At 47.0% G+C, this 26,867-nt stretch overlaps 1 protein-coding gene across 11 annotated transcripts in view; it reads right to left on the reverse strand.

Moving 5' to 3' along the window:
• LOC147607374 (uncharacterized) overlaps positions 1-26,867 on the reverse strand; it is a 61,642-nt gene that overhangs the window by 30,329 nt on the left and 4,446 nt on the right. For 3 of the 11 annotated variants that reach the window (XM_086790283.1, XM_086790284.1, XM_086790282.1), the window contains one exon: positions 24,507-25,194. The exons of the other annotated variants lie outside the window; for them this stretch is intronic. In XM_086790283.1, the coding sequence (XP_086646409.1) occupies positions 24,507-24,651 (145 nt within the window). In that variant the 5' untranslated portion in view covers positions 24,652-25,194. The remainder of the gene's footprint in view (positions 1-24,506; positions 25,195-26,867) is intronic. 11 annotated transcript variants of the gene reach the window in all.

Raw genomic sequence — 26,867 nt, forward strand, 5'->3', positions numbered from 1 at the left:
TCACCGGTGGTGTGCAATTCACAAAGATGAAAGAACGGACACGGGCATTGACACGATCCCATAACTGTGCCTGAGCCTCCCGTTCCTTCCGTATAGAGGATAACTCCCTGTCTTCCAACTCCGGCCGTGGAACCCCAACAACAATGAAATCAACCAAGTCATACAACTCCAAAACGAACTCCATCATTACCTTCCATATGCCGTAGTTGTTCCCGTCCAACTGTCGGTCCACCAGGAATGTGGGGAGTGTTGGGATCTTCACGTGCTTCTCAGCCATCTCGAGCAAGTTTGCCATCTCAAGGATTCACAAGGTCTTGTGAAGGGAGGGTGGGTGAGAAAAAAGAAGAAGAAGAGACTGCAAATAATATGCAAGGTGGCTGTCCAATGGTGATGGACGCCTTCTACCCGATCTCCAAGTCCCGTACAGCCCAAACAATCTCCAATCAGCAAACCCTCAACGTCCCACTGTCTCCGAGCTTCAAGCAACCTGGGGCTCTGATACCATGTCAAAATGCACAGCGGAAATGAAGACAATTGCTATAGAGAGCAAGACACAGATGAAAGAGAGAGAGAGAGAAGCTGTGTAACTCTACTATATACACCAAAAAAAATCCCGGAGAGTACAATGGGAAGTGTGGGAGCAAGGGGCCATTTTACATGGCCCCAGTCTGCTACTCGGTCAGCCTTAAACAGGCTGTCAGCAGCATTTGCCGTCTCAGGGGTTCACATGATCTTGTGAAGGGAGGGTGGGTGGGAGAAAAAATTTGAAGAGGAGACTGCACTTTGTTGCAAGGTGGCTGTCCAGCAATGGCGCTCGCCTTCTACCCGCTTCTCCACGTTCCGTACGACCCAATCACTCTCCAATCAACACCAAACTTACCTATAGTACCCATGCCATGTCACAGTGAGGATGCACTCAGACCATTACCTAGTAACCAAAGTACACATATATAAGCATGCATGGATCTTCACATCTCATTTTGTTACATGGGTGTTTGCAGAAGGGTGTTTATGATTGATTGATTGCGATTAACACCCAATCAAAGACTAAAACGCATGCAACAAACCGCTTCTTCTTCATGCTCAATACACAATAGAGAGAGAGAGATGACCTAATCTACCATGTATTACTAACATGAAGTTGTTGGAATGCACAGCGAAAAAATAAGACAAGTGCTATAGAGAACTAAGCGCAAAAGTGTAGAGAGAGAGAAGCTGTATAAACTCTACTATATACACATGAAACCGATACAAAACTGGTGTGGGGGCAAGGGTGGTATAAATACCACCCTACAATGCTGGTTGGCCAGGTCTAAAACAGCCAACAGGCAGCCTAGGTGTCCACAACTGGAAAAAGAGCAATCGGCCAACACATCATCAGTCAGCCAGGACAAAACATCAATCGGCCAGCACCCACAATAGTCGGCCATAATAGGACAGCCTCCCACGACCCAAAAAAAATAGGGAAAAAACATGGAAAAATGGAAAAAAATGAGAAAAGCTCTAGGCGGCCACACCCACAACAATGGCCCTAACTGTACAAACAGGAGATGATTGCTAACACCCCCTCTCAACTCCTGGATGTGGAACCAACCCCAATGAGGAGTGCTGTTGGAGCATAGCCTGAGGTAGAGATTTCATGAAGAGGTTTGCCGCATTGTCCTTCGTCGAACAATAAACAAGCAACATGTCACCAGCCAAAATCAAACAAAGTGATATTGTATCTCTATGTGCTTGGTCCAAGCATGGAAGACCGGGTTCTGAGCAATAGCTATATAGCTCTGGTTATCACACTGCATGACCATGGGTTCCTTCTATGGAAACCCAATCTCGCCAAGCAACCTCCGCAGCCACAACCTCGCAAGCACCTCGATACTCTGCCTCTGTAGACGACAAGGCAATAGTTGGCTTCCTCTTACTGATCCATGAAATAGCTCCTGAGCCAAGGGCAAATCCGTAGCCTGATGTAGATCTCCTCGTGTCTGGATCTCCTCCCCAATCCGAGTCACTCCAACCTTGGAGTCTGACTCCATCCGTCATTCCACCTCTAGTGTCATAGAAGAGTCCAAGATCCTTCGTACCCTGCAAATACCACAAGATCCGCAATCCTGCGTCCCAATGAGTCTTCAAAGGCGTTTGCATGAATCAGCTCAACATCCCCACAGGAAAGCTCAAGTCCAATCTGGTGTTCAACAACCAAATCAATGAACCAACGAGGTTCCGATACAGAGAGGCATCAACCTACTCACAAGGATCATTCATTGTAAGTTTAGTGTTCGGGTCCATCGGTGAAGAAATAGGCCTGCAGTTCTCCATCCCAAAGGTCTCCAGCAACCATAGTCACAGGGAACGGAGGGGACGGACCCTTGGAACGGGGGGATGCCGTCCCGGGAACACTATGGGACGGGGACGGACGAACGTCCCCAATTGCGCGTCCCTTACAAGGAACGGCGTTCCGGGGACGGATCCAAGAGGGGACGGTTGTGGGGGACGGCTGCATGGGAATGCCTGCAGGTTACTGTTTGGGCAATGGTCACATTTTTGACCTTTTTTTTTGGCCGTTTGGGAGGGGCTTTTCAAGCCTTGGCCCATAGGCCTTGAGACTTTTGAGGCTTTGGGCCTTGGCCTCTCTCTTGCCTCCCTCCCTATAAGAAGACACACACACACACTCCCTCTCACACTTCAAGCTTTAGCTTCACACACACACACTCTCTCTCTCCGTCAAGCGGCAAACCTCAAGGGCCAAGGTCTCAAGTTTCAAGCTCTCACACAAGCAAGCTGTAGCCTCTCAAGACACTCTCCCTCACACACTCTCTCTCAAGCTTCACACACACACACACACCCCCCCACCCATCCTCACACTCAAGTTCTCCCTCACAGAGAGCAGAGGAATTGAGAGCCAGGAGGAGACCTAGACAGACTGGACATAGAGCACCCCAACTCCGTCACCGAGAGATAGTAGCTATCCGAATGAGACACCAGATGGAGACACAAGAGAGGCTAGCTCGCTTTCATTCAGACTCAGGGTACATGTTCATGCCATTCACAGCCTCAGCATCAGCGATGTATGATATCTTATATCCCTCTTATGGCACTGGATGGAGTTAGACATAGATCTGCATAGCATGCTTGTACTACCCCTTCAGCATATAGAGATGCATCTTGCCTCAGCACTCCATCCACATCCCCACCCCCCTTATATTGTTTGTATATGGGCTCTACCGATCCATGATGATTCACAGTTGTATCCAGACACATGCACACTTTTTCTTTTATTTCTTTTCTTCCGATGACCGGAAGAACACAGTTGTATTATTTTTTGTCTCATAGGCCGACTTTGGCCTCTCGTAGACGTTAATATATCTTTCTTTCTTTCTTCTTTCTCTCTCTCTCTCTCTCTCTCTCTCTCAAGCTATCAAGTGACAAGGAGGCATCCATCATCCATGGCATCCTCCTCGTGGCAGTGGCTCTTCAAGTTCCAACTACCCGTAGAAGGACGACGGGATGGACATGGTGGGATGAGGTCAATCACACCCCATCCCCTCATGGAGGTGGTGCACAGCCATGGACATGCAAGCTTTGCCCGTATAGGCGAGTGGGTGGTACTGACAAAGTAATTTTTAAGTGTCGTTCCTACCCTCGTCCCCGTTCCCTACATATGGCCGTCCCCCATCCCCGTCCCCCGTCCCCGTCCCCCGTTATCGTCCCCCGTCCCTTGTGACTATGCCAGCAACTCATGAACATACCGCTGCTAAGAAACAAAGAACCCCCTCTGGGTCTGCCAGATCTCCAATCCCAAGAAGAAATGGAGTAAGCCTAAGTCGGTCATCTTAAACTCCTTTGACAAGGCAGCCTTCGTCACTGCTATGTGCTCCACTTGACCGCTAGTGAGAATGAGATCATCCACATAAAGGATAATCAACGTGACCAAACTGCGTTCCCGAAAGGGATACAAGTTAGGATGCAACTGATCTCTGAAATCCTGTCCGTAGAAAGAAGGAATCAATCTTCTCATTCCAAGCCCTAGGAACCTGCTTAAGACCATACAAGGCCTTCCGCAACCTGTAAACCATCCCCTTTGATCCCGGAACCTCAAAGCCTAGAGACTGCTCAACATACACCTCCTCCTGCAAGTCACCATTAAGGAACGCAGATTTTATATCCATCTGATATATGGACCACCGCTGAGAAGAGGCAAGAGCAAGAACTGTTCGAATCATGGTCATCCTCCCTGCCGGTGCAAAGGTATCCTCATAGTCGATGCGAGGCCGCTGAGCATAGCCCTTAGCCACAAGTCCGGCCTTGTGCTTGTCCACCGACCCACCTGACGTATACTTGGTCTTAACGACCCACTTGACACCAATGACGGACCGTTTCGACGGCCTCAGAACTAACTCCCAAGTTTTATTCTTCTCTATGGCATCCAATTCCACTTGCATGGCTTTCCTCCAAGTCTCCTAAGAAAGAGCTTCCTTCACGAAAGTGGGCTCTTTGTCCCGAATGATACGAGACATCAAAGTATAGTTACCTGTAACAGCTCCGTTGAATTACTGTCACGAACTCTGTGCGATCTTCAAGGTCTATCCTCTGTGGTCCACTCGGAGGGAAGCTCCGTAACACCTGACTCCCGAATGGTGTCTAACAACCACTTTGATACTCCAACAGAACGCAGAGCCTCCTGCTGTTGCTGGGGCTCATCTCCAGCCTTGGGCTCAACCTCCACAACTGACTAAGGCTGTCTAGCTGGAACATTAGACTGGGAATCATCCTCAGACTCATCTAGTTCTCCAAGAAGTGGCAGCTCATCCACAGTGGAAGCTGGAACATGCTCAACAACCTCGTTCCACTCTAGGTCATACAACCTATAGCCTTTGGAAAGTGAATTATATCCCACAAATACAAGCTTCTGGGACTTCGAGTCAAGCTTCCCCCTCTGCTTCTTTGGAATGTGAACATAGGCATCACTCCCAAACACATGGAAATGGGAGACATCTGGTTTCCTGCCAAAATAAGCCTCAAATGGAGTCATCTTTGGTGCTGAAGTCATCGGAGATCGGTTGAGGATATGGTCAGTCATAGCCACGGCCTCTCCCCAAAGTGGACGAGGAAGATCACGATGCTCCAAAATCGTCCTTGCCATCTCCACCACAATCCAATTCTTTCGCTCAACTACTCCATTCTCGAAAGGCGAACCTATATTGGCCAGCTCCCGCTTGATGCCATGTTCCGCACAAAAGCACTGGAAGAGAATTCTCCTCCTTTGTCAGCCCGAAGAATCTTCACCTGCAATCCAGACTCCTTCTCCACCATAACATGCCACTCCTTGAACCGAGCAAAAGCTTGGTCCTTCTAGGAAAGGAAATAAACCCATGTAAATCTGCTACAAGCAGCATATAGTACAAAGAACCTCCCAAGAATGGGGTCTACATAGGTCCACACAAGTCAATTTGTACCAACTCCAAAGGTTTCGAAGCCCACCTAGTAGCCTGCTTCGGAAAAGATTCCATGTGCTGCTTACCACGAATGCAAGAACTACAGCGTCCCTGCCTGCTGCCAACATATGGCAAGCCATCCACCATTTGGTCCCAGAAAGCCCGCCACAACCATAATCGCAAAAAACAAGAAACAGGAACAGAAACGTTGGAGGGGTGAAAACAATATCACTTGGAAAACGAGAAACGGCCATGGAAACAGATGGGATCCTAAAACGGAGAAACGCGTTTCTAGGACCGAAACGGTTGCTTCCTGTGACTATGGCCACAACGCATCCACATTCAAATGGCCAAAATGGAAATGCCACAAGTCACCAATCTGAGTATCCGTCAAAGAAGAGAAAACTGAGAGTTTGTAGATACCATTCTCCACTCCGCCTTCCCATACAACCGGGTTGTTTCTTTGTCTCGTAGAGCAACAAAATGCCCCTCAAACTCCACCCAGAAGCCAATCTTGCAAACCTCATGCACTGACAAAAGATGAAAACCAAGTGCTAGGACGTAAAGAACACGAGAGGAATGCTTCCCCCCTTTGCCATCGGGAATAATCTCCATCCTACCCTCATTGTGAATTTGAAAGAATGGGTACTATGCTGAGATACCCACTCAAAAATGCCACAAGAACTGTACAACACTATATATGGACAGCAAGCATAAAGGAGAAAAGAAGATCACTGCTGTCACCAGAAAAGGTAGTACATCATGTGGAGCAGCATGAGGGCGGTCCCGTAGATGCTGCCCATCACTGCAGATGCTGAAAAATGAGAGAGAGATGAGGGAAAAGGGAGCCAGTCCTTTTATAGTACCTCAGTATGCTGGTCAGCCAGTTGTAGCAAGCCGACAACAAAGCTGTAGCAAAAAATGCTATAAAATGCCTTAAAAATACCCCCAAAAAAATGGTAGAAAAAATGCTGAAAAATCTTTGCTAAGATATGCCAATGCAGGGCTTCATATGGAGCCAGATACAAGCATGAATATGCATGGGAAAGTCCATCTGGGGATGAAATAATTTCCAACAAAATCAGTATAGTGAAATTGTCGCCAATTAAAATGTCGTTTTAGATCCTGTAATAATTCTCGAAAAGGAGTCATGTGCCTGGAAGCACCACTATCGAGAATCCACTCCCGAGTATCCCTGGTGGTGAAACCAACTACCTCCCTGCTCGAAGAAGATGAAGCATCTTTGTCCATAATCTCCAAGTGCACAAAAGCTAGAGTCTCGACACCTACAACGGAAGAGTCCGCACTCTTCTCGCTACTCTGCATAGGACATTTCTCCAATAATGGCCTTTCTTGCCACAATTGTTACAGGTCCGCTCAGCCTTCAGAGTATCACGCTCTGAATCGGGCTTTTTCTCAGGAGACTTCTCCAATGAAAACTTCCCTTTACCCTTATGATTGTTATGTTACGGCCTTTCGACCGCTGGCCACTCAAGGCCTCAGAACCTCCGTCCTATGGAGGGTTCATAAAACGCTCTTCCTGGTCAAACACCACAGGCACAAGCTCCTCCCATGTGATGGTGCTAAGCCTTCCACTGGTGATCAAAGAGGAGAAAAAGCTGAATAGTGAGAGGTCAGATGAGATAGCAAAGTGATGGCCATGTCCTCTGAAGATATCTCCTTCCCAGCCTGAAGAACCTCCTGCTGAAGAGCCTACAACTTGTTGATGTGCTCCCGCATCGTCGAAGACTTTGCAAGATTCATCACCCGCATCTGCACTTCCAAGGAAATCCGCTTCATAGGTGATACCCTGTTATACACATAAGCCAAATGCTGCCAAATCCCTCTGGCCAGCGTCATATATTTGATATGATTAATCACCCGTGGTGTGCAATTGAGGAAGATGAAAGAACGCACTCGAGCAATGACACAATCCCACAACAGTGCCTAAGCCTCCCATTCTTTCCGAGTAGAGGGTAAAAGCTCCCCATTCTACAACTCCGGCCATGGAACACCAATCAGCCAAGTCATAAGACTCCAAGACAGACTCCATGTAACACGCGGAAGCTCTGGGGAGTCTTCTTTCAGCCCTAAACACTCTTGGAAACCATCAGATGCAAAACGCAGATATACAAAGAGAGTAGAGAGAGAGAGAGAGAGAAGTGCTGGAAATTCAGTATATTGATATGGTACAAAAAGGTACTTCTACTACAGCCCTAGGCTGCCTTGTACAAAAGGTGGTGAACACCCAAAATCCTCTACTATTGGGACCCACTCCCTAGTGGAGTGAATGGTCACAACAATGAGCACACTGGCTATTTATATGTGTCTCGTACACTTGGTATGCTGGCCGACTGCTGGTCGGCCAGCCATAAATGCAGTAAATGCTCTTTAATACAGTCGACTGGTCCTCCTCCTTGCGCCTGCTGCTGCCCCTGTCCTCTGGTTCAGCCGACCACTTCAGTGAGCAGCCGACAGCCTTGTGTGCAGCCAGCAACACCTATCCTGCAGCCGACAACCATCTAACCTTCAGCTTGCTCTCCACGCGCCTGTCTCCAGTCTACACTGCCAAAAGTGCTCTTTGCTCTATCATCCTGGTTCTACCTGGTTCATACTCTTTATCTGGCTGCCTCTTCTAGATCAGCACCTGAGATTTAGCCTTGAAAATGTCCATGGCATCTATGATGCACATGACATCCCCCTCTGCTAAACTTGATGACAGGAATCCAACCTGCTCTTGGATGACTGTCATCATCCCAATCTTTTCCCAAAGTCCCTCTGTCATCGTCCATCCCTGGCAACCCTTTTTCTCTGAAAACCCGGCCTGTTCTCCACACTACTCTATCACCGACTAAGATCTATGCATCTGGTTCCATCAAGTCCACAATCCATTCCTGCCCCGACTCTGAACACCGTCTTGGTCTTCATTCCTGAGAAATGAGTCTGGCACTCTCACATCACCCTTGGAGGATAACCCTCCCTTGGGACCGTTGCCCGGGAACCTATCTGGCTCACAGGACTGCCATCCCCTTTGGCACTGTGAAACACCACCAACCAACCTCCTGGGAGTTCTTCCCGCTTCTGTGCTCCTCGCCTTGGGCTTCGTATCCGTGTACTTTCCTGTACCTTGGACCTGTACACCATCATATGGGACTGGATCAGTGTTTAGCTTTGCTGAGCCTAATGCTCTGATACAAATGTAACACGCGGAAGCTCTGGGAGTCTTCTTTCAGCCCTAAACACTCTTGGAAACCATCTGATGCAAAACGCAGATATAGAGAGAGAGAGTAGAGAGAGAGAGAGAAGTGCTGGAAATTCAGTATATTGATATGGTACAAAAAGGTACTTCTACTACAGCCCTAGGCTACCTTGTACAAAAGGTGGTGAACACCCAAAATCCTCTACTATTGGGACCCACTCCCTAGTGGAGTGAATGGTCACAACAATGAGCACACTGGCTATTTATATGTGTCTTGGACACTTGGTATGCTGGCCGACTGCTGGTCGGCCAGCCATAAATGCAGTAAATGCTCTATAATACAGCCGACTGGTCCTCCTCCTTGCGCCTGCTGCTGCCCCCGTCCTTTGGTTCAGCCGACCACTCAGTGAGCAGCCGACAGCCTTGTGTGCAGCCAGCAACACCTGTCCTGCAGCCGACAGCCATCTGACCTTCAGCTTGCTCTCCACGCCTATCTCCACTCTACACTGCCAAAAGTGCTCTGTGCTCTATCATCCTGGTTCTACCTGGTTCATACTCTTTATCTGGCTGCCTCTTCTGGATCAGCACCTGAGATTTAGCCCTGAAAATGTCCATGGCATCTATGATGCACATGACACTCCATCATTACCTTCCAAATGCCGTAGTTGGTCCCGTCCAACTGTCGATCCACCGGGAATGTGGGGAGAGTAGGGATCTTCATGTGCTTCTCAACCATCTCAAGCAAATTTGCCATCTCAAGGGTTCACAAGGTCTTGTGAAGGGAGGGAGGGTGGGTTGGAAAAAAATGAAGAAGAGGCTGCAAATAATGTGCAAGGTAGCCAGCGGTGATGGCCGCCTTGTGAGGGCAAAAAGACGGAAGGACCAAATATACGAGAGATAAGAGTAAAACCACACAGCATGAAATATGTGAGTGAATATATATAAAAAGGTGAGTGCAGATATGTACAAGAGTCCTCATATGAGAGGTAACTCTGAGCAAAAAGAAGACCAGTGCAGAGGCAGAGAAGGACGTCGGAGCTGAAGCACGGTTGATGACGAAGGCTCGCGTCGATGTGAGCAAAAGCACTCCGAGGTGATAGGGGCAACGGAAAAAGATAACGTCAATACGATGATGGTGGTGCAGTCTCTGATGACACGGGTGCTGCGTACCTAAAGCAGAGAGGGCTGCCGTCCCAAGTGGTGCAAGCTCTGGTGACACGGGTGCTGCGTACCTGAAGCAGAGAGGGCTGCCGTCCCGAGTGGTGCAGGGGCTGTGTCCCGATGTAGCAGAGAGGGCTGCGTCCCGAGGTAGCAGAGAGGGCTGCTGTCCCGATGTAGGGCTGATGTCAGCCCAGATGTAAGCACTGAAAACAGGCTGAAGTGAGGCTGATGTCAGCCCAGATATAGACTCTGAGGTGGTGCCTGATTAAACGCAGATGTAAGCCTGAGGACAGGCTGATGTAAGCAATGTAAGGCTCAGATGATAAACGCTGATGTACACCTGATGTAAACGCAGATGTAAAACGGAGGACAGGCTGATGACAAGCGCTGATGTGAGCTGCAGCAAAACGCAGGTGTTTGCTGGAGTAAAACGCTGGTGTGAGCTGATGTATAAACGCTGATAAGTGCTCTGAAGTAGGCGCTAGCATATGCTGAGATGTAACGCTGATGTGTGCTGATGTAGGCCTGATGCAAACGCCAAAAAACAGCCGAACGTTGGCTCATATGAGTCCTCCAGATGGCGGCCTGGACCAGCAGAGGAAAATGCACAGTGAACCCCTAGTGGAGGCGGCCAGGTGGTACCTAATATGGCAATGAAGTGGTACACAAAAGATGAGGTATGAGGCTGTGCTATTTATAGCATAGAGGGGTGCTGGTCAGTCACCATACAAGAGTCGGCCAGCAGCCAAGACAAAAAAATACCTCAAAAATATAAAATATAAATATTCCAGAAAATCCCTTTTTAGGGCTGGAAAAGTGTTGTTTCTTCACACCTTCTACCCGATCTCCAAGTCCCAAACAGCCCAAGAAATCTCCAATCAGCACCACAAATCAGCAAACCCTCAAGCTAAGCGCAGAAGTGTAGACAGAGAGTTGTATAAACTCTGCTATATACACATGAAACCGATACAAAACTTGTGTTGGGGCAAGGGTGGTATTTATACCACCCTACAATGCTGGTCGGCCAAGTCTAAAACAGCCAACAGGCAGCCTGGGTATCCACGACTGGAAAAAGAGCAGTCGATCAATACATCATCAGTCAGTCAGGACAAAACATCAGTCGGCCAGCACCCACAATAGTCGGCCAACATAGGATAGCCTCCCACGACCCAGAAAAAATAAGGGAAAAACATGGAAAAATGGGAAAAAATGAGAAAAGCTCTGGGCGGGCAGTGGGCACACCCACAACAATGGCCCTAACTGTACAGACACGAGATGACTGCTAACAGAAGTACATACAATGCCCCTAAGCTCTCGATCACTCAATGATGACTCACTATCAATGAATAGAATGAATATGACAAAAGGCCTAGACTCCTATTTATAGTGTCTAATGTTAATGAGTTGACCACCAACCATACTGTTAGAGGGGTATCTCCGCTATTCTTCCCTGCTGTTTCTGCACCTTTGGAGGACCTCCCCCAACCTAGGAAATTTTCCCATATTTTTCTAGATTTTTTTCACATTTTTGGCACCTTTATCTGGCATGTTCCATTTTATGCTCTAGTCGGCCTGCTTTATGCTGGCCGACTGGACTCTCTAGGTGCTATATAAGCATAGGCTTTGCCCTCAATTGTATCATCTCATTTTCAGCATATTTAGGGATCTTGGCTGCACCTTTGGTGTGCCTCATGCTGCCTACTCCAGCTTTGTAACCACTGTTTGGTGTAAATGATGTTCCTTCAGTTCCTATGTAACTGTATTTGTGAACTTCAATTCTCTTTCATTGTTTGGCAATTTGTCAATACCAACCCTAATAATAATGTCCAACTAAGAGTGTTTACACAATAACCCAATAACTCTGTCCACACTTGGTTGCTCATTGGGCACTTGGGCAATGTTACAATGGACTCATAGCAGCTATAAAACGCGTATTTTATAAAAAATACTCGACGGGACGTTTTTTTTTTTAATTAAAAAATTTGCCAGGCTAACGTTTAACGTTATGCCTGGGCTTTTTTGTGATCCGCGTGCGCTCTGGTCGCTCTGCTGCTTCCCGAACCTGCACGCCCAAGTTCACGTTCGCTTCCTCGCTGCCGCCCCCCTTTCTCCGGTACGGTACCCGGTACGTAACTCTCTCTCTCTCTCTCTCTCATATTCATCTCCGCTCGTTCGCCCCTGGTCGCCGCTCCCCCCTCTCTCCCTTCGTTCGCCGCTCGATGTGCTGACCGCTGGTACGGTACTCTCTCCCATACGTGTTCGCAGCCCGTTCCCCACCCAACCTTGCTCAGGCCCCCAAGGCAGCAACATAACTCTCTCTCTCTCTCTCTCTCTCTCTCTCATACGTGTTCGCCCCTTCCCCACCCAACCTTGCTCAGGCCCCCAAGGCAGCAACATAACTCTCTCTCTCTCTCTCTCTCTCTCTCTCTCATACGTGTTCGCCCCATTTCCCCACCCAGCCTTGCTCAGGCCCCCAAGGCAGCAACATAACTCTCTCTCTCTCTCTCTCTCTCTCTCTCTCTCTCTCTCGTCTCAATACATATTACATACTATCTACAGTGTACACACACACTCACACACGCATATTGCATACTTATTACTACCTACAGGCTACGCAAGCGGCGGCACTCGTGTGAGACGCAACATGGGGAGAAAGAAATTAGCGGTATGGGATGAAGTGATACTCACCTTCTCCACATTACTGGCCAGGGAGTTGATGTGTGTCCCAGCGACATTCCCGATGATGTCATTCAGAAATTGGGTGAAGATCCAAGTGTTGTTCGTGCCAGAAAGAGAGCCCGAGTTGAGGTTCAAGGTACGGCACCTTCCATCATAGATTCCTCCCAGACTTCACCACAACAGGATGTTCCCGATCATCAGTTGCCGGTTCTTCTCAAGCTCTAGCCTCTTTTCATCCACATAGCGGTGGTGCACATCCATCTTTCACCCCAAGCCCTAAACCTCCAAATGTGCCAAAGAAGTCTCTTCAACAAAGTTGGGCCAAAATCAAGCATGAGAATGCAAGACGAAGAGTTCGGCAATACTTCTTCGAGTGCAATGTGCCCTTTGACCATGCTCGCAAGCCGGCTTTTCTACACATGCTTAGTGCGGTGGCGGATGCGGGGCCCACATTTAAGCCTCCATCATATGAGATTCTTCGCACCAAAGAATTGAAGGCAGAGGTCATGGACATTGAGAAGGAGCTAGCACCAATACGGGCGGCATGGGCAAGGTATGGGTGTACTATTATGTGTGACGGGTGGTCGGACACCAAACGCCGCCCTCTCTTAAATATCCTTGTCTCTTGTTGTCTCGGCACCATGTTCTTGACTGTCATAGATGGCTCCGGGGAGGCACATACAGCTGAATTTATCTATGGGCATCTAAAGGCAGCAATAGAACAAGTGGGAAGCGAGAATGTGGTTGCGGTAGTCACAGATAATGCATCCAATTGCAAGGCTGCCGGCGCACTAGTGAGAGAGACTATCCACAAATCAGTTGGGTTCCTTGTGCTTCGCATTCGATTGATCTTCTAATTGAAGATGTGGGAGCCATACCATGGGTGGCGGATGTGGTGAAGAAGGCTGAGTTTATGGTAAACTATGTGACAAGAAAGCAACGAGCTCTTGGTATCTATCGGGCAAATTGTGAGACGGAGCTCGCAAAGCCTTCAAGTACCCGCTTTGCCTACCTCTTCATTGTCCTCCAAAAATTGGTAAAATGTCGACATGGTTTGCGGCGTATGATTACGGATGACAGATGGATTTCATGGGATGGTAGCCGCACCGAAAAGGGCAAAAGATTTGAGGATCTCATCTATGAGGCAGTCTTTTGGCATGATGCGGAGTGCATTGTAGCATTCATGGAGCCATTGATCGCAGCACTACGCCTTAGCGACTCGGAGGGATGCACCATGGGCCTCATCTACAAGTTCATGGAGAAGGTGGGCGCGGCCTTCAATGCAAGCAACCTCTTTGATGATAATAGGTATGCTACTTGCAAGTTGTAGGATGTAAGTCATTCTTTGCTTTTGACTCTTCAGTCTTTTTTCTTATAATGTATTCTAGATTCTAATTTATTGTCTTTTGTTCTAAACTTCTATGTCAAAAGGATGGATGAAATCAAGGAGATATGGCAAACACGATGGGATTGGTTTCATCGTCCAATTCATGCTGTTAGCCACATCTTGCATCCACTTTGGAGACAAGATGCTCATAGACATGATCGCGAGCTAAATGTGGGATGGAGAGAGTACACCACCAAAGTGGAGATAGACCCAATAACGCAAGATCTTCTCGAGACCCAGCTTCTTCGGTTTCGCGACATGACGTGATTTGTGATATCATCATATCTTACATGTATTCTGTTTTTATTGAAATGAATTCAATGTGGTCTCTTATAAGTTATGTCAATAGTTTTTTCTTTTGTATATTTCAAGTAAAAAATATACATGTTTTTTCTGTTTTGTATGAAACCTTTTTTTACCCGTTTCTTACCTTTTATGAAACGTTTCAAAACGTATGAAACCCGTTTCATACTTGCCGTTTCTGAAACGCCTGGCAACTATGAATGGAACTCACTCTCTGCTCCGCATATTGGTACGAAATTCAATAGCATGGCTATAGGACCTGCTGCCAATGATGTCTCCGCCACACTGCCTCCTCAAAAACTGTGGACACTAGAACTAGCCCATCTACCTCTAGATCCTCAACTCAACTAGCATGGTAGACACACCTGCGGAATCACTCATCTCATCCTCCTTGTCAATAGCTTTGGATAGAAAAGTTTGAAACTCACTTAATGACTCCTCCCTTACTTGATGGGACTCTCGAATGGGTTGTCCTCCATCTGTCTAGATCACCTCCAAGCCTATTAGTGTCTGCTCCTTGGCCTCATCCTCCAAAATCTGCTCCTTACTTGGGAACTCTGTCACACCAATACCACTTCCTCTCTTGAAAGCTTTCTGGCATCCTTGAACACTCCCTCCTGTCGAGGTTCATCGATATATTGTGATGCCTTTCTTGCTTAGATCTCTTGTCGGCAAGTTGCCAATTAGTTCTCCAACCTGGATATTCTCCTCAACCCTTTTCTATCCTACATGTTTTCACTATGCTCTTGTAGAGATTAACATTGGTGGACCATGTTTCCTCCCAAAAAACCAAAGAGCTCTTTGGCATCTGCCAAAACTCCATGTTCTATGTACGTGTAATTGCCATATATGTACTTAAAGAAACACACACGACCCTTTGTGGTCAAGAACTTGGCAAAGGTTTCATCCTTGTGCGATGGAGGAAGGGTGGGTGTACCCTATTCACTCGAACAAGGAAGCTGGTTATACTCAAATATATAGATATATGAACCCTATAGTTATCCCCTTCCTCCCCAAACCAGTCGTCTTGTAGCACCCACTAGGAGACACCCTTATGATGTGTTTTACTCCTGTTGATGGCCCCCTACTATATGTTGTCCTACAACCTGAATAGGGCTGCGTTTTTGCTCCAACCTTGCTGAATCTAGCCAACCTTAAGATCTCCCAAATCAAGCCTTTAATTGCCCACCACTAGACCCCCCTTGATGCACCTTCTTCCACTCCTGTCTAGCCGTGTTTGAAGCACCAACAAGCCACCTTGCTTGCTTTCACTATTCGCCCTCTACTTGGTGTGTTTGGCTCTCTTTCTTGCCCTTTGGTTGAGCGCCCCTTGCACACACAAGAGCTATCTGTTATTACAGAATTTACGCAACCCAGATGCAAAACGCAAACCTAAGTGGAAACACTAATGATGATGAGGTTCTTCACAATGGATCTCCATGCCCTTATGAGAGAAAAAAATTGCAGCCTTCTTCCGTCAAAAGCTAATGCTCTAATACCAAAGTAACATGGGTGGTTGCAGAAGCATGTTTATGATTGATTGATTGTGATTAGCGCCTAATCAAAGACTTAAACCCATGCAACAAACCGCTTCTTCTTCATGCTCAATACATAGTAGAGAGAGATGACCTAATCTACCATGTATTACTAACATGAAGTATATCCAATGCTAAATATAGATACTTAATGGTAGCACAGCTCTTGAGCTCTCAATGACTCGATGAAGATTGACCGATCAATGAATGCACATATCTAAGGCCTAGACTCCGATTTATAGTGTCCTATGTTGGTGAGTTGGCTTACCAAACCTAATAATAATGTCCAACTAAGTGTGTTTACACAATAATCCAATAGCTCTATCCACACTTACTACTCGTTGGATGCCTGGAATATATTACAATTAACTAGCACAACAGCCCTTACATACACATGAACCTCGCCACGTACTCAACCTGTGAGCTGGCCAATGGGTAGAAACATGTCCACAGGTCACACTCGAGAAAGTGTGCACATGAAAATTTTCTATCAAGCGATTCAGCCTTTATGGAGCATTTCTATGACGTGAGGCTAGTCCATAGTCACAAGGGACGGGGGACGGTAACGGGGGACGGGACAGGGGACGGCTATATGTAGGGAACGGGGACGGGGGTAGGAACGGCACTTAAAAATTACTTTGTCAGGACCACCCACTCGCCTATACGGGCAAAGCTTGCATGTCCATGGCTGTGCACCACCTCCATGAGGGGATGGGGTGTGATTGACCTCATCCCACCATGTCCATCCCGTCGTCCTTCTACGGGTAGTTGGAACTTGAAGAGCCACTGCCACGAGGAGGATGCCATGGATGATGGATGCCTCCTTGTCACTTGATAGCTTGAGAGAGAGAGAGAGAGAGAGAGTGAGTGAGTGAGGCTTGAGCCTTGAAAGTTGAGGGAGAACTTGAGTGTGAGGATGGGTGGGGGGGGGGTGTGTGTGTGTGTGAAGCTTGAGAGAGAGTGTGTGTGAGGGAGAGTGTGTGTCTTGAGAGGCTACAGCTTGCTTGTGTGAGAGCTTGAAACTTGAGACCTTGGCCCTTGAGGCTTGCCGCTTGAGGGAGAGAGAGTGTGTGTGTGTGTGAAGATAAAGCTTGAAGTGTGAGAGGGCTCAGGGAGGCAAGAGAGAGGCCAAGGCCCAAAGCCTCAAAGGCTCAAGGCCTATGGGCCAAGGCTAAAGGCCCATGACTAGAATGGCTCCCTGCCGTCCCCGTTCCTACTGCCATCCCTCACAACCGTCCCCGTTCCTATTGCCGTCCCCTTCACCGTCCCTTGTGAGGGACGCCTCCAAGGGGACGTCCGACCGTCCCCTGCCGTCCCCGTTCCTGAACCGTCCCGACTCGGCGTCCCTCCGTTCCAACAGTTCGTCCCTTCCGTCCCCTGTGACTATGGGCTAGTCAAGTGAGATCTACATCCCCTGTGTTGAGCTGAAGATCAAGGATCAACATTTTCGTTATTATTTCGTACTTGAAATTCAGTTGTAAACATTTTCATTGTACATAATACAAACATTTGTGACAATGGGCAATGTCTGCCTTGTGACATTTTTTGAGAGCTATGTCACCGCCTTGTTATAGCGGGGCCATTATTCCGCTAATCAGCAGCAGCATTCGTACCATGTTATTAGCTCCAAATAGATTTGAGCCTAGTGACAACATTTAGAGATCAATCAACTAGCCATATGCAGCCTTCTTCAACTCAACAATTACGTTAGGTATATATATACCTGTAGAATCATGCAATAGTGGCTTAAATAATAGAAACCTCCATCAAAGTAAAGTAAATCTCCCTTTGCATTGTTGACCCTTAGTAAAGATAAGAGCTGTGTAAAAAGCCTTAAGACTCTAGGGCTTAGAAACTAAGAGTGTTTATAAGATTTTGCTAGCTATAAATATTTGAATGCATTGTATTAACACAAAAGCTACCAACCTATTTAAGGTGTGATTAAGAGGTATAGCTACATGGTGTTAACATTATCAACATGCTCTTTATCAGTATACATAAGATCACCATCTTGTGGAACGACGTGGCCTCCCGCAGAGATTTTTTCCCCCCTGACAAGAAGAGAGAATCTTTGTACTTGAAATAATTTTGATCATTTTGCACTCGAAGCTATGAGTGTCTTTCCCTCACATTTGTTGTAAAACGGATGTGAAAATCCTGAGTAATTGTGTCTCTCAGTGAGTCAAGAGAGTCATTGGCTTGGCTGAATGGGAGAGAGAAATAGGGTTAGAGTTTCATGTGGGAGACATACACACAGAGAAGCAAGGGAGAGAGAGAGAGAGAGAGAGTTGTGGGGATAAGTAACTCATCAAGAATGTGAGTGTGTGGCTCCCCTATCACACATGTATATTGCACTAGTACACATAGTGCACTTAGTACATTAAAAGTACTAAGTGTACTATGTACTATAACTTATGGGCTTGTACACACTATAAGGGTGGGCATTATGCCTTTACCCCAACAACCTCCCACTTAAAGGCAAAGTGCCCCTTAAGTAAAGGAAAAGAAAAATCAGCATGTACATGATAATATACAAGGCCATATCAAGGCTGAAACTGGCCTCATCCAATGCCCATCAAGTGTCTGCAATGAGCAAACCGCTCCGAAGGCAAACTCTTTGTCAACAGATCAGCTGGGTTGTCATCCGTATGAATCTTAACAAGCTGAATTTGCTTGTTCTCTATCACCTCTCTGATGAAGTGATACTTCACATCCACATGCTTCGTCTTTGCATGAAAGACAGGGTTCTTTGCCAACTGGATGGCACTCTGACTATCACAATGCAACAATGGAATATCCCCTGTATAGCCCAAATCAACCACTAACCGAGATAGCCATAATGCCTCCTTGCAAGCCTTTGTGGCTGCAATATACTCGGCCTCTGTAGTAGATAAGGCTGTGCACTTCTGCATCCTGGATATCCATGACACAGCACCTCCTGTGAATGTAAGCACATAACCGGTAGTAGACTTCCGGTTATCTGGATGACCGGCATAATCCGAATCCGTATAACCATGCACTAATGCATCCTGTTTGCCAAAACATATGCACATATCCTGTGTGCCCTTCAGGTATCTCATGACACCTTTCACTGCTTCCCAATGCTTCTTGCCAGGGTTGGCCATGTATCTAGAAACCACTCCCACTGCAAATGCAATGTCCGGCCTAGTAGCAACCATGGCATACATGAGACTGCCACAAGCTGAAGCATACGGAATCTTGGCCATATCAGCCCTGCACTATCTGAATGTGGGCTGTCCATAGCACTGAGTTTCACATATGGAGGCAAAGGAGTACTAGTCTTCTTCTCCCCGTCCATATTGAACCTCTGCAAAACTTTGCCAATGTATTCCTTCTGAGACAAATACAACACATGCTGATTTCTGTCCCGAAGTATCCGCATACCCAAGATGTGATTTGCATCACCCAAATCCTTCATATCAAAGGTCTGATGCAGCCTCTTCTTCAAGGCATCCATCTCTTTACGAGATTTCCCGGCAATCAACATATCATCAACATACAAGATGAGGATCAATAGACTGCCATCCAAAGCTTTCTTGGTGTATAAGCAATGATCAATGTCACTTCTCCTGAAATCCTGGGATTTCATGAATGTATCAAATTTATGATACCATTCCCTTGGTGCCTGTTTGAGCCCATAAAGACTCTTTTTCAGCTTGCATACAAGCTTCTCCTTTCCACTTACTGCATAACCCTCTGGCTGTTGCATATATATCTCCTCATGGAGATCACCGTGAAGAAAAGCAGTCTTCACATCCATCTGAATTAAGTCCAGATCATCATGTGCAACCAAAGCTAACACAGCTCTAAGTGTGGTCATTTTGACCACTGGAGAGAAGATCTCCTCAAAGTCCACACCATAGTCCTGCTTGAAGCCCTTAGCCACTAACCTGGCTTTGTATCTTGGCTTTGCATCAGGTGCAACTTTGAGCCTATAAACCCACTTGCATGGCAAAACCTTCTTGCCTGCAGGCAAATGCACCAACTTCCATGTTCCATTTTTGTGCAGAGAATCCATCTCTGACTTCATGGCACGCTCCCAAAGAGCCTTGTCTGCCCTCTGTAAAGCCTCTTTGTAACATGAGGGCTCCCCACAGTCAGTGAGCATCAAGTAGTCAACCCCTGGAACAAACCTGTCAGGGGCTCTGGAGGGTCTTGTGGACCTCCGTACCCAATGACCATCATTTGCAGGTTGCTGTCCAGCCTGCATATCACCCATTGGTGGCTCCTGTTCCATGCCATAAGGCTGAAATATCATGCCCGGTATTTCCTCTAACTGTGGCATATCCATAGGGATATCTTCTGCCATCTCTGGCTGTCCATTTGGACCATTTTCAGCACCATTTAAGGGCTGGTTTTCCTGCTGTAATGGCTGATTTACAGCCCTTGGTTGTTGTCCATGATGTCCATCATCATCAAAGATGACTCTGCCAGGCTCCTGTTGCCTTGCAGGCTCCTTATACATGCATGTTTCATCAAAAATGACATCATTGCTGCGTATAATCTTTCTATTCACGGGATCCCAAAGTCTATACCCCATTTCACCTCTGTCACCATATCCTAGGAATATGCATTTGTGAGACTTAGGATCAAGTTTGGTGCGCATTTCCCTGCGTATGTGCACGTACGCAACGCAACCAAACACTCTCAAGTGCTTGTATGACGGAGGCTTCCCTGTCCATACTTCTTCTGGCACTTTCCCACCAAGCCTCATGTTAGGTGACCTGTTTATAGGATGAACGGCTGTCATAACAGCTTCAGCCCAAAAACCATGAGGTAATGCAGCATGTGACAACATAGAACGGACCTTCTCCTGAATGGTCCTGTTCATCCTCTCTGCTGTCCCGTTTTGTGGAGGATCATAAGGAGTAGAGAGCTCCCTCTTGATGCCTTTAGCATCACAAAAGTCCTGAAACTGTTTGGACATATACTCTCCACCATTGTCGGAACGCAAAGCCTTCAGTGTTTTGCCTGTTTGATTCTCAACATGAGCAACAAACTTCTGAAACACTGAGAATGTATCACTCTTCAAACGAAGAGGATAGACCCACACCTTGCGTGTGGCATCATCTATAAAAGACACAAAATATTTTGCCCCTCCCAAAGAAAGCTGAGGCATCTCACATACATCTGTATACACAAGCTCTAACTGAGCATCTTTCTGTCCAAGAGCTTTCTTGTGGGGGCACTGTAGTTGCCTACCATATATACAATGCTCACAAAACTGAAAACTTGAGAACTTTAGAGAAGGCAAGTAACCCAAACGAGACAATTGCTCCATTCCTTTGACACTCGTGTGTCCCAACCAGCTATGCCACATAGAGATTTCCGGCAGCTCGGTTGCATTTACATTAGCATGGTGACAAACACCTGCATGCATGAAGTAAAGAGTGTCCACCTTAGAGCCTCTGGCAACAACCAGTGAGCCCTTACTAATTTTCCACTTTCCACGACCAAATGTGGTAACATAATCAGCATCATCAAGCTGTCCAGTAGAAAGCAGATTCTTCTTGATCTCAGGCACATGCCTGACATCATGGAGCATAAGCTGTGAGCCATCTGAAAACACAAGCCTCACATCACCTCTACCAAGAATCTTGCATGCATGGTTATCACCCAAATAAACCACTCCTTCATTGCCAGCAGTATACCTGACAAACAAGTCTCTGCAACCTGTGACATGAAAGGAGGCACCTGAATCAATGATCCATGAGTGCATACCATGACCACCTGTAAGAAGTGAATGGGCATCAAGTGAAGACGTAAATAGGACCTCATCCTCACTGTCACCTGCATGTGACACATTGATTTCTTCAATCTTGACTCCACTTTTGCCCTTTGGCTTTACATCTTTGGCTTCATCTTTGTCTTTGTCTTTGCCTTTTCCCTTTTCCTTTTGATCATTTTTCCATTTGTAGCATTGCTTTTTAATGTGTCCCTTCTTGCCACAATAATGGCATTCCAAGTCCTTTTTAGAGCGGGACTTGCTCCTTCCCCGTTCTTGGCTTTTACCCCTTTGCTGGGATCTCCCACATGCATTCATTGCATTGGACTTTCCAACAGAGTTGTTTTTCTTGTTCATCTCTTCTTGAAGAAGAGCACCCTCAACATCTGCATATGACAGCATAGCATTCGAATTGCTAGTGGCTGTCCTGAATGTGTCCCAACTCTCTGGCAAAGTGCATAAAAGAAAGGTGGCTTTGAACTCATCGTCCATTGCCAACTTTTGATTTATAACTTGGCTGACAATACCATTAAACTCATTGAGGTGGCTGCCATAGACGCCCCTTCCTTCATCTGAAGACCTATGAGTTTCTTCAACCAATACACTTTGCTTGAGGCACTTTGCGGGGCATACAAGTCCTGCAATCTCTGCCACATTCCCCAAGCTGTCTTCTCTTCACGAATGCTGAAAAGTAAAGAGTCTGACACAGACAACATGATAGTAGATCTTGCCAGCTCATCCATGTCTTCCCACTCTTCAGCAGTAAGAGAAGCGGGCTTTACACCCCTTTCTTTGATAGGCTTGTGTTGCTTCTTCTGGAGCAACACATTATAGCACTGGGTTTGCCAAATAAGCCTTCAAGCTTCTTGATGTGAAGCAATGAAGAGCTCTCACCTGTGGTTGCCATAGCAATATGCAACCTGTCAATGCCTGACTCCCTGCAAAATGTGCAAACACTGCACCAAAAGCACACAAAGTGCTCACAGTTATTCTCCCAAGCTTTATCTCCCACTGCGGAAGCACAAATGCAACTTTTCTCCCACTGTATGTGATGAAATCACCAAAATCTGGTTGCTGCAGATTTAGGACAGCACCTTAAATGTGCTCTGTTGCCCTTCCAAAGTACTATACAGCAGTACTAAGTGCTCACCAATGATGTACCAAACCTGTACCGACAAGTACAACAGCTGAAATTGAACCTTTTCCTCACTCAAATCAATGTACAGCCATGCCAAAACTTGTACAAAGCTGTACCAAATCTGTACCAGCAGGTACAGTAGCAATAAATGCTCTCCTGGCTGTCCAAATGAGTGAAAATCAGACTTTTACAGTCCCGAACACTGCATACAACAGTTCCGAATAACAATTGGGCAAAAGCCCCTTGACTGCAAGCTGATTTCTGAGGATTCAAGGCATAAATGTCTTGCCTGCTGCTTTGCCAAGCTCAACAAGCATACGATCTTGAAAAACCCCTTGATTTAAGATCAATTGCTGATCATACATGGTACATTGACGCACATGAAGGCATCCAGAGTCTTCACGGTGCTTCCCCCTGGCCACATATACATCCAATACATGAAAGCCCCTTGATTTACAGGCACATTGAGTGCTTGACAGGCATCAACACATTGCCCAAAGCATCAAATGCAATTGCCTGCATGCAAATCAATCCAATCGGCACAAAAGCCCCTTGATTTGCACTGCAATTTGCTGCAATTTTGCCCAAATGTGCGATTTCTCACATCATACAGCATGTATGACTGCTTAATTGCACAATTACATCAAAAACCCCAAATTTCGACATCCAATTTCCTGCAAATTGATCCTGATTGTGACCAATGTCACCCAATTTTGCCAATTTCGCTCAAAAATTGAGCAATTCGGCACCTGTACCTGCTCAATTGATTGAATTGATAAGAAATTCCCAAAATTGAAGACAAATACCTCTTAATTTTTTTTGATTTTTTGTTGCAGGAAAGGGGGTTTGCTGATGCTGCTGCAGAAAGGGTGCTGCACGTGTGTTGATGCTGGAAGAGGAAAGAAGACCTGAATCCCTCTTTCGCCTTGTCTCTCACTGTGGGGTTGGCGATGGGCAAATGCAGCATTTTGCTGAAAAGCTCTCAAAAATCTCACGCAAAGGAGTGGTGGAGCTTTTCTCCCACGTGCGGGCCTTCTGGATGTGGATGGTGGCGTCCGTGTCAACTTGGGTTCCCACGAAGGCGAAAGAGCGCGTGAAGCGATGCAGAGCTGGGGCTGCCCGGCGGATGGATAGCGCGTACTTCATGCTGCCCTTCCTTTCGCACTAATGGTTCGCTACGGGTACTCGCTCACGCCTGCTTGCTGCCTTCGCCTATCCGCCTAGTAGCCAGTTGAACGCCCAACGCTCACGTATTGCTGCTCTTCCTACTCGCTCGCCTGCCTCCGTGCCCTTGGCTTACGTGTCCGCCTGGCTGCTGTAGGCACCTGGCTGCGCCTGGTTGGCTGGGCAACTTGCTTAGCTACCTTTTGCCACGACCTGCTTGCTAGCGGAATTTAGCTCCTCACCTGCTGCGAGCTCTGCTGCAATTGTCACACTGCCTACGACAGGGTTACAAGGCAGCTTCACATGTGCTTTAGCACCTACAAGAGATTCTGCCCACGCAGCACACACAGGCGAGCAGTTCTGATGCAGCACGCAGGTCCGTACAGTACATGCAGGCTCTGATACCAGTTGAATGGGAGAGAGAAATAGGGTTAGAGTTTCATGTGGGAGACATACACACAGAGAAGCAAGGGAGAGAGAGAGAGAGAGAGTTGTGGGGATAAGTCAACTCATCAAGAATGTGAGTGTGTGACTCCCCTATCACACATGTATATTGCACTAGTACACATAGTGCACTTAGTACATTAAAAGTACTAAGTGTACTATGTACTATAACTTATGGGCTTGTACACACTATAAGGGTGGGCATTATGCCTTTACCCCAACATTGGCTATGGCGCGAAAAGATCTCGCTCAGACATACACACACGTAAATCAATGTAATGGCTCTCTCTCTCTCTCTCAGCCAGAAGAAGCACATACCTTGGATGATTGTGGAAGTATTCCTGGAGGCTCTCGGGGCTGCAATGGCGGATATAATAGAAGTTACAGAGCACCCGCTGAAGCAGGCAGCTCTCCGGACTAGAATATGGCACAACAGCCGGGCGAGGCTTTCGCAATTTTGCATCGGTGTAGTATATGTACTAAGGGTGTTTCCACCATAGCGTTTACACACTATGGTGCAAGCCCACGAAAATGTGAATCCCAACCAATCATTAGATTTAAATCACCCGCCCGTCCGAAAATGTTTCACATTGTGACCACGCCCATGCACAGGCAGCACTCACATGTGTGCTGACTGGAGCCAACAAACCCCTTTCCATTTCCGGGTGTTACAGGCTGCCCACGAACCAAACCTCCATCAAAACATGCCACGTGGCGATGCCCTTCATTTCTCCCGCCGCCATGCTGAAAGGTTGCAACCATCGATATATATAGCAACCTGCTCTCCTTCGCACCTTCACACAGCTCGGGATCTGCTAGAGGCTTTAGGTCTTGCTACTGGGGATGGAGTCATTGAGCCTCCATGGCTCAATGAAAAAGAGGGTGGAGCCCAAGAGTGTTGTGAAGATTGGGTATCCATGACATTGGGTTGTTGGGATTGGAACATTTCATCATACTCTTCAAAGGGCTGAGAAGATTGGTAGGAGTCCATTAGCGTTTTGGATTCCTAAGCATACACACCGAAGCAAGAATGCAATAGATAAATTAAGGCACTGTAAAATATTATGAAACAGACCAGCTCATGAATGTTGACCATGTATTAGCAAGTATATCAACAAATGCAGGGAGGAAGATAGTGAAAGAGTGCACAGAGCGGAAGCAGAGTGGCACTAGAATGTGCTGAACAGAGAGTGCAAGAGAGAGAGAGATATGGAGCAAACTATGCTGAATATACTGAACCAAAACAGTCCCAAGCAAGAGACAGTGATAGTCTCATAAGTGAGGGAGCAAATAACTACAAGACTCTATGAAAAATGAGAGGCCAGCACCCACTATTTATAGTGGGGAAGAGCTGGCCGACTGGAGCATGGAAACAGGCCGACTGGAGCTGTTGGACATGGCTCCCTAGAAAAATGCCAGAAAGGCTGGGAAAAATCCCAGAAAAATACTAAAAAAGGGGTGGCCAGCCCACAAACAAGGGCCATGCAAAAGGGGACCAAATGGGCACCATACAGAGCAGAAACTGGGGATGAAAGTGCTAACACCCCCTCTCAGCACCAGATGCTGAACAAACTCCGAGAATCCGAAGATGAGGAGCCAAGGAAGCCTGAGAAACCGGCTTGGTGAACAAATCTGCAGCATTCTCCGCGGAAGGACAATACTCCAAACGCAAATCTCCAGCAAGAACCCGTTCACGAACATAGTGATACTGAATCTCAATGTGTTTCGTACGAGCATGAAACACAGGGTTCTTGGCGATGGCGATGCAACTCTGATTGTCACACCAAAGAAGAGTAGATCCGGTAGGAGGACAGCCAAGCTCCTCCAATAATCTCCGCAACCATATCGCCTCACATGCAGCATAGCAAACTGCACGGTACTCCGCCTCGGTAGAGGAAAGCGCCACAGTAGGCTGCTTTTTACTGCTCCAAGAAATGGCTCCAGACCCAAGTGAAAAAACACAACCAGTGGTCGAACGCCGTGTATCTGGATCTCCAGCCCAGTCTGAGTCAGACCATCCAACAAGAGTGCGTCCTTGGCCATAAAAGATGCCAAAATCCAGAGTGCCACGTAAGTACCGAAGAACTCTGAGAGCACACCGCCAATGCTGCTGACGGGGTTTGGATGAGAAGGAACTCAATAAACTGACTGCGAAGCATATGTCCAATCGGGAGTAGGTCAACCATACCAAACAACCGACGAGAACCCGATACTGTCCCTGATCAGTCCCTGGAGAAGCATCAAGTGAAGAAAGCTTCTCACCAATATCCAAAGGAGAAGATACTGGTTTGCACCCAGTCATCTGAAATCTGTCGAGAATCTCCCGAGTGTACTTCTGCTGAGAGAAGAAAATGCCCTTCGAGGTCTGCCAAATCTCAAAGCCAAGAAAATAGTGCAAGAGGCCCAGATCCGTCATCTCAAACTCTGTCTCCAAAGCATCCATAACAGAACGGATCCGCACAGAATAAGAACCTGTAAAGATGAGGTCATCAACATAGACCACAATGATAACAATCAACCCCCTCTCAAGGAGGATATAAAGGTTCGAATCTGCATGAGAACGGCGCAGGCCGAGCTTCTGAAAGAACTCATCAATCCGCTGGTACCAAGCCCGCGGAGCCTGCTTTAGACCATATAAAGCCTTCTTCAGCCGGTACACATGATCCTGTTTGCCCGGAA

The sequence above is a fragment of the Cibotium barometz genome, chromosome 55, assembly GCF_041138505.1.
Source record: "Cibotium barometz isolate CiBa-2024 chromosome 55, ASM4113850v1, whole genome shotgun sequence".
Classification (NCBI taxonomy): domain Eukaryota; kingdom Viridiplantae; phylum Streptophyta; class Polypodiopsida; order Cyatheales; family Cibotiaceae; genus Cibotium; species Cibotium barometz.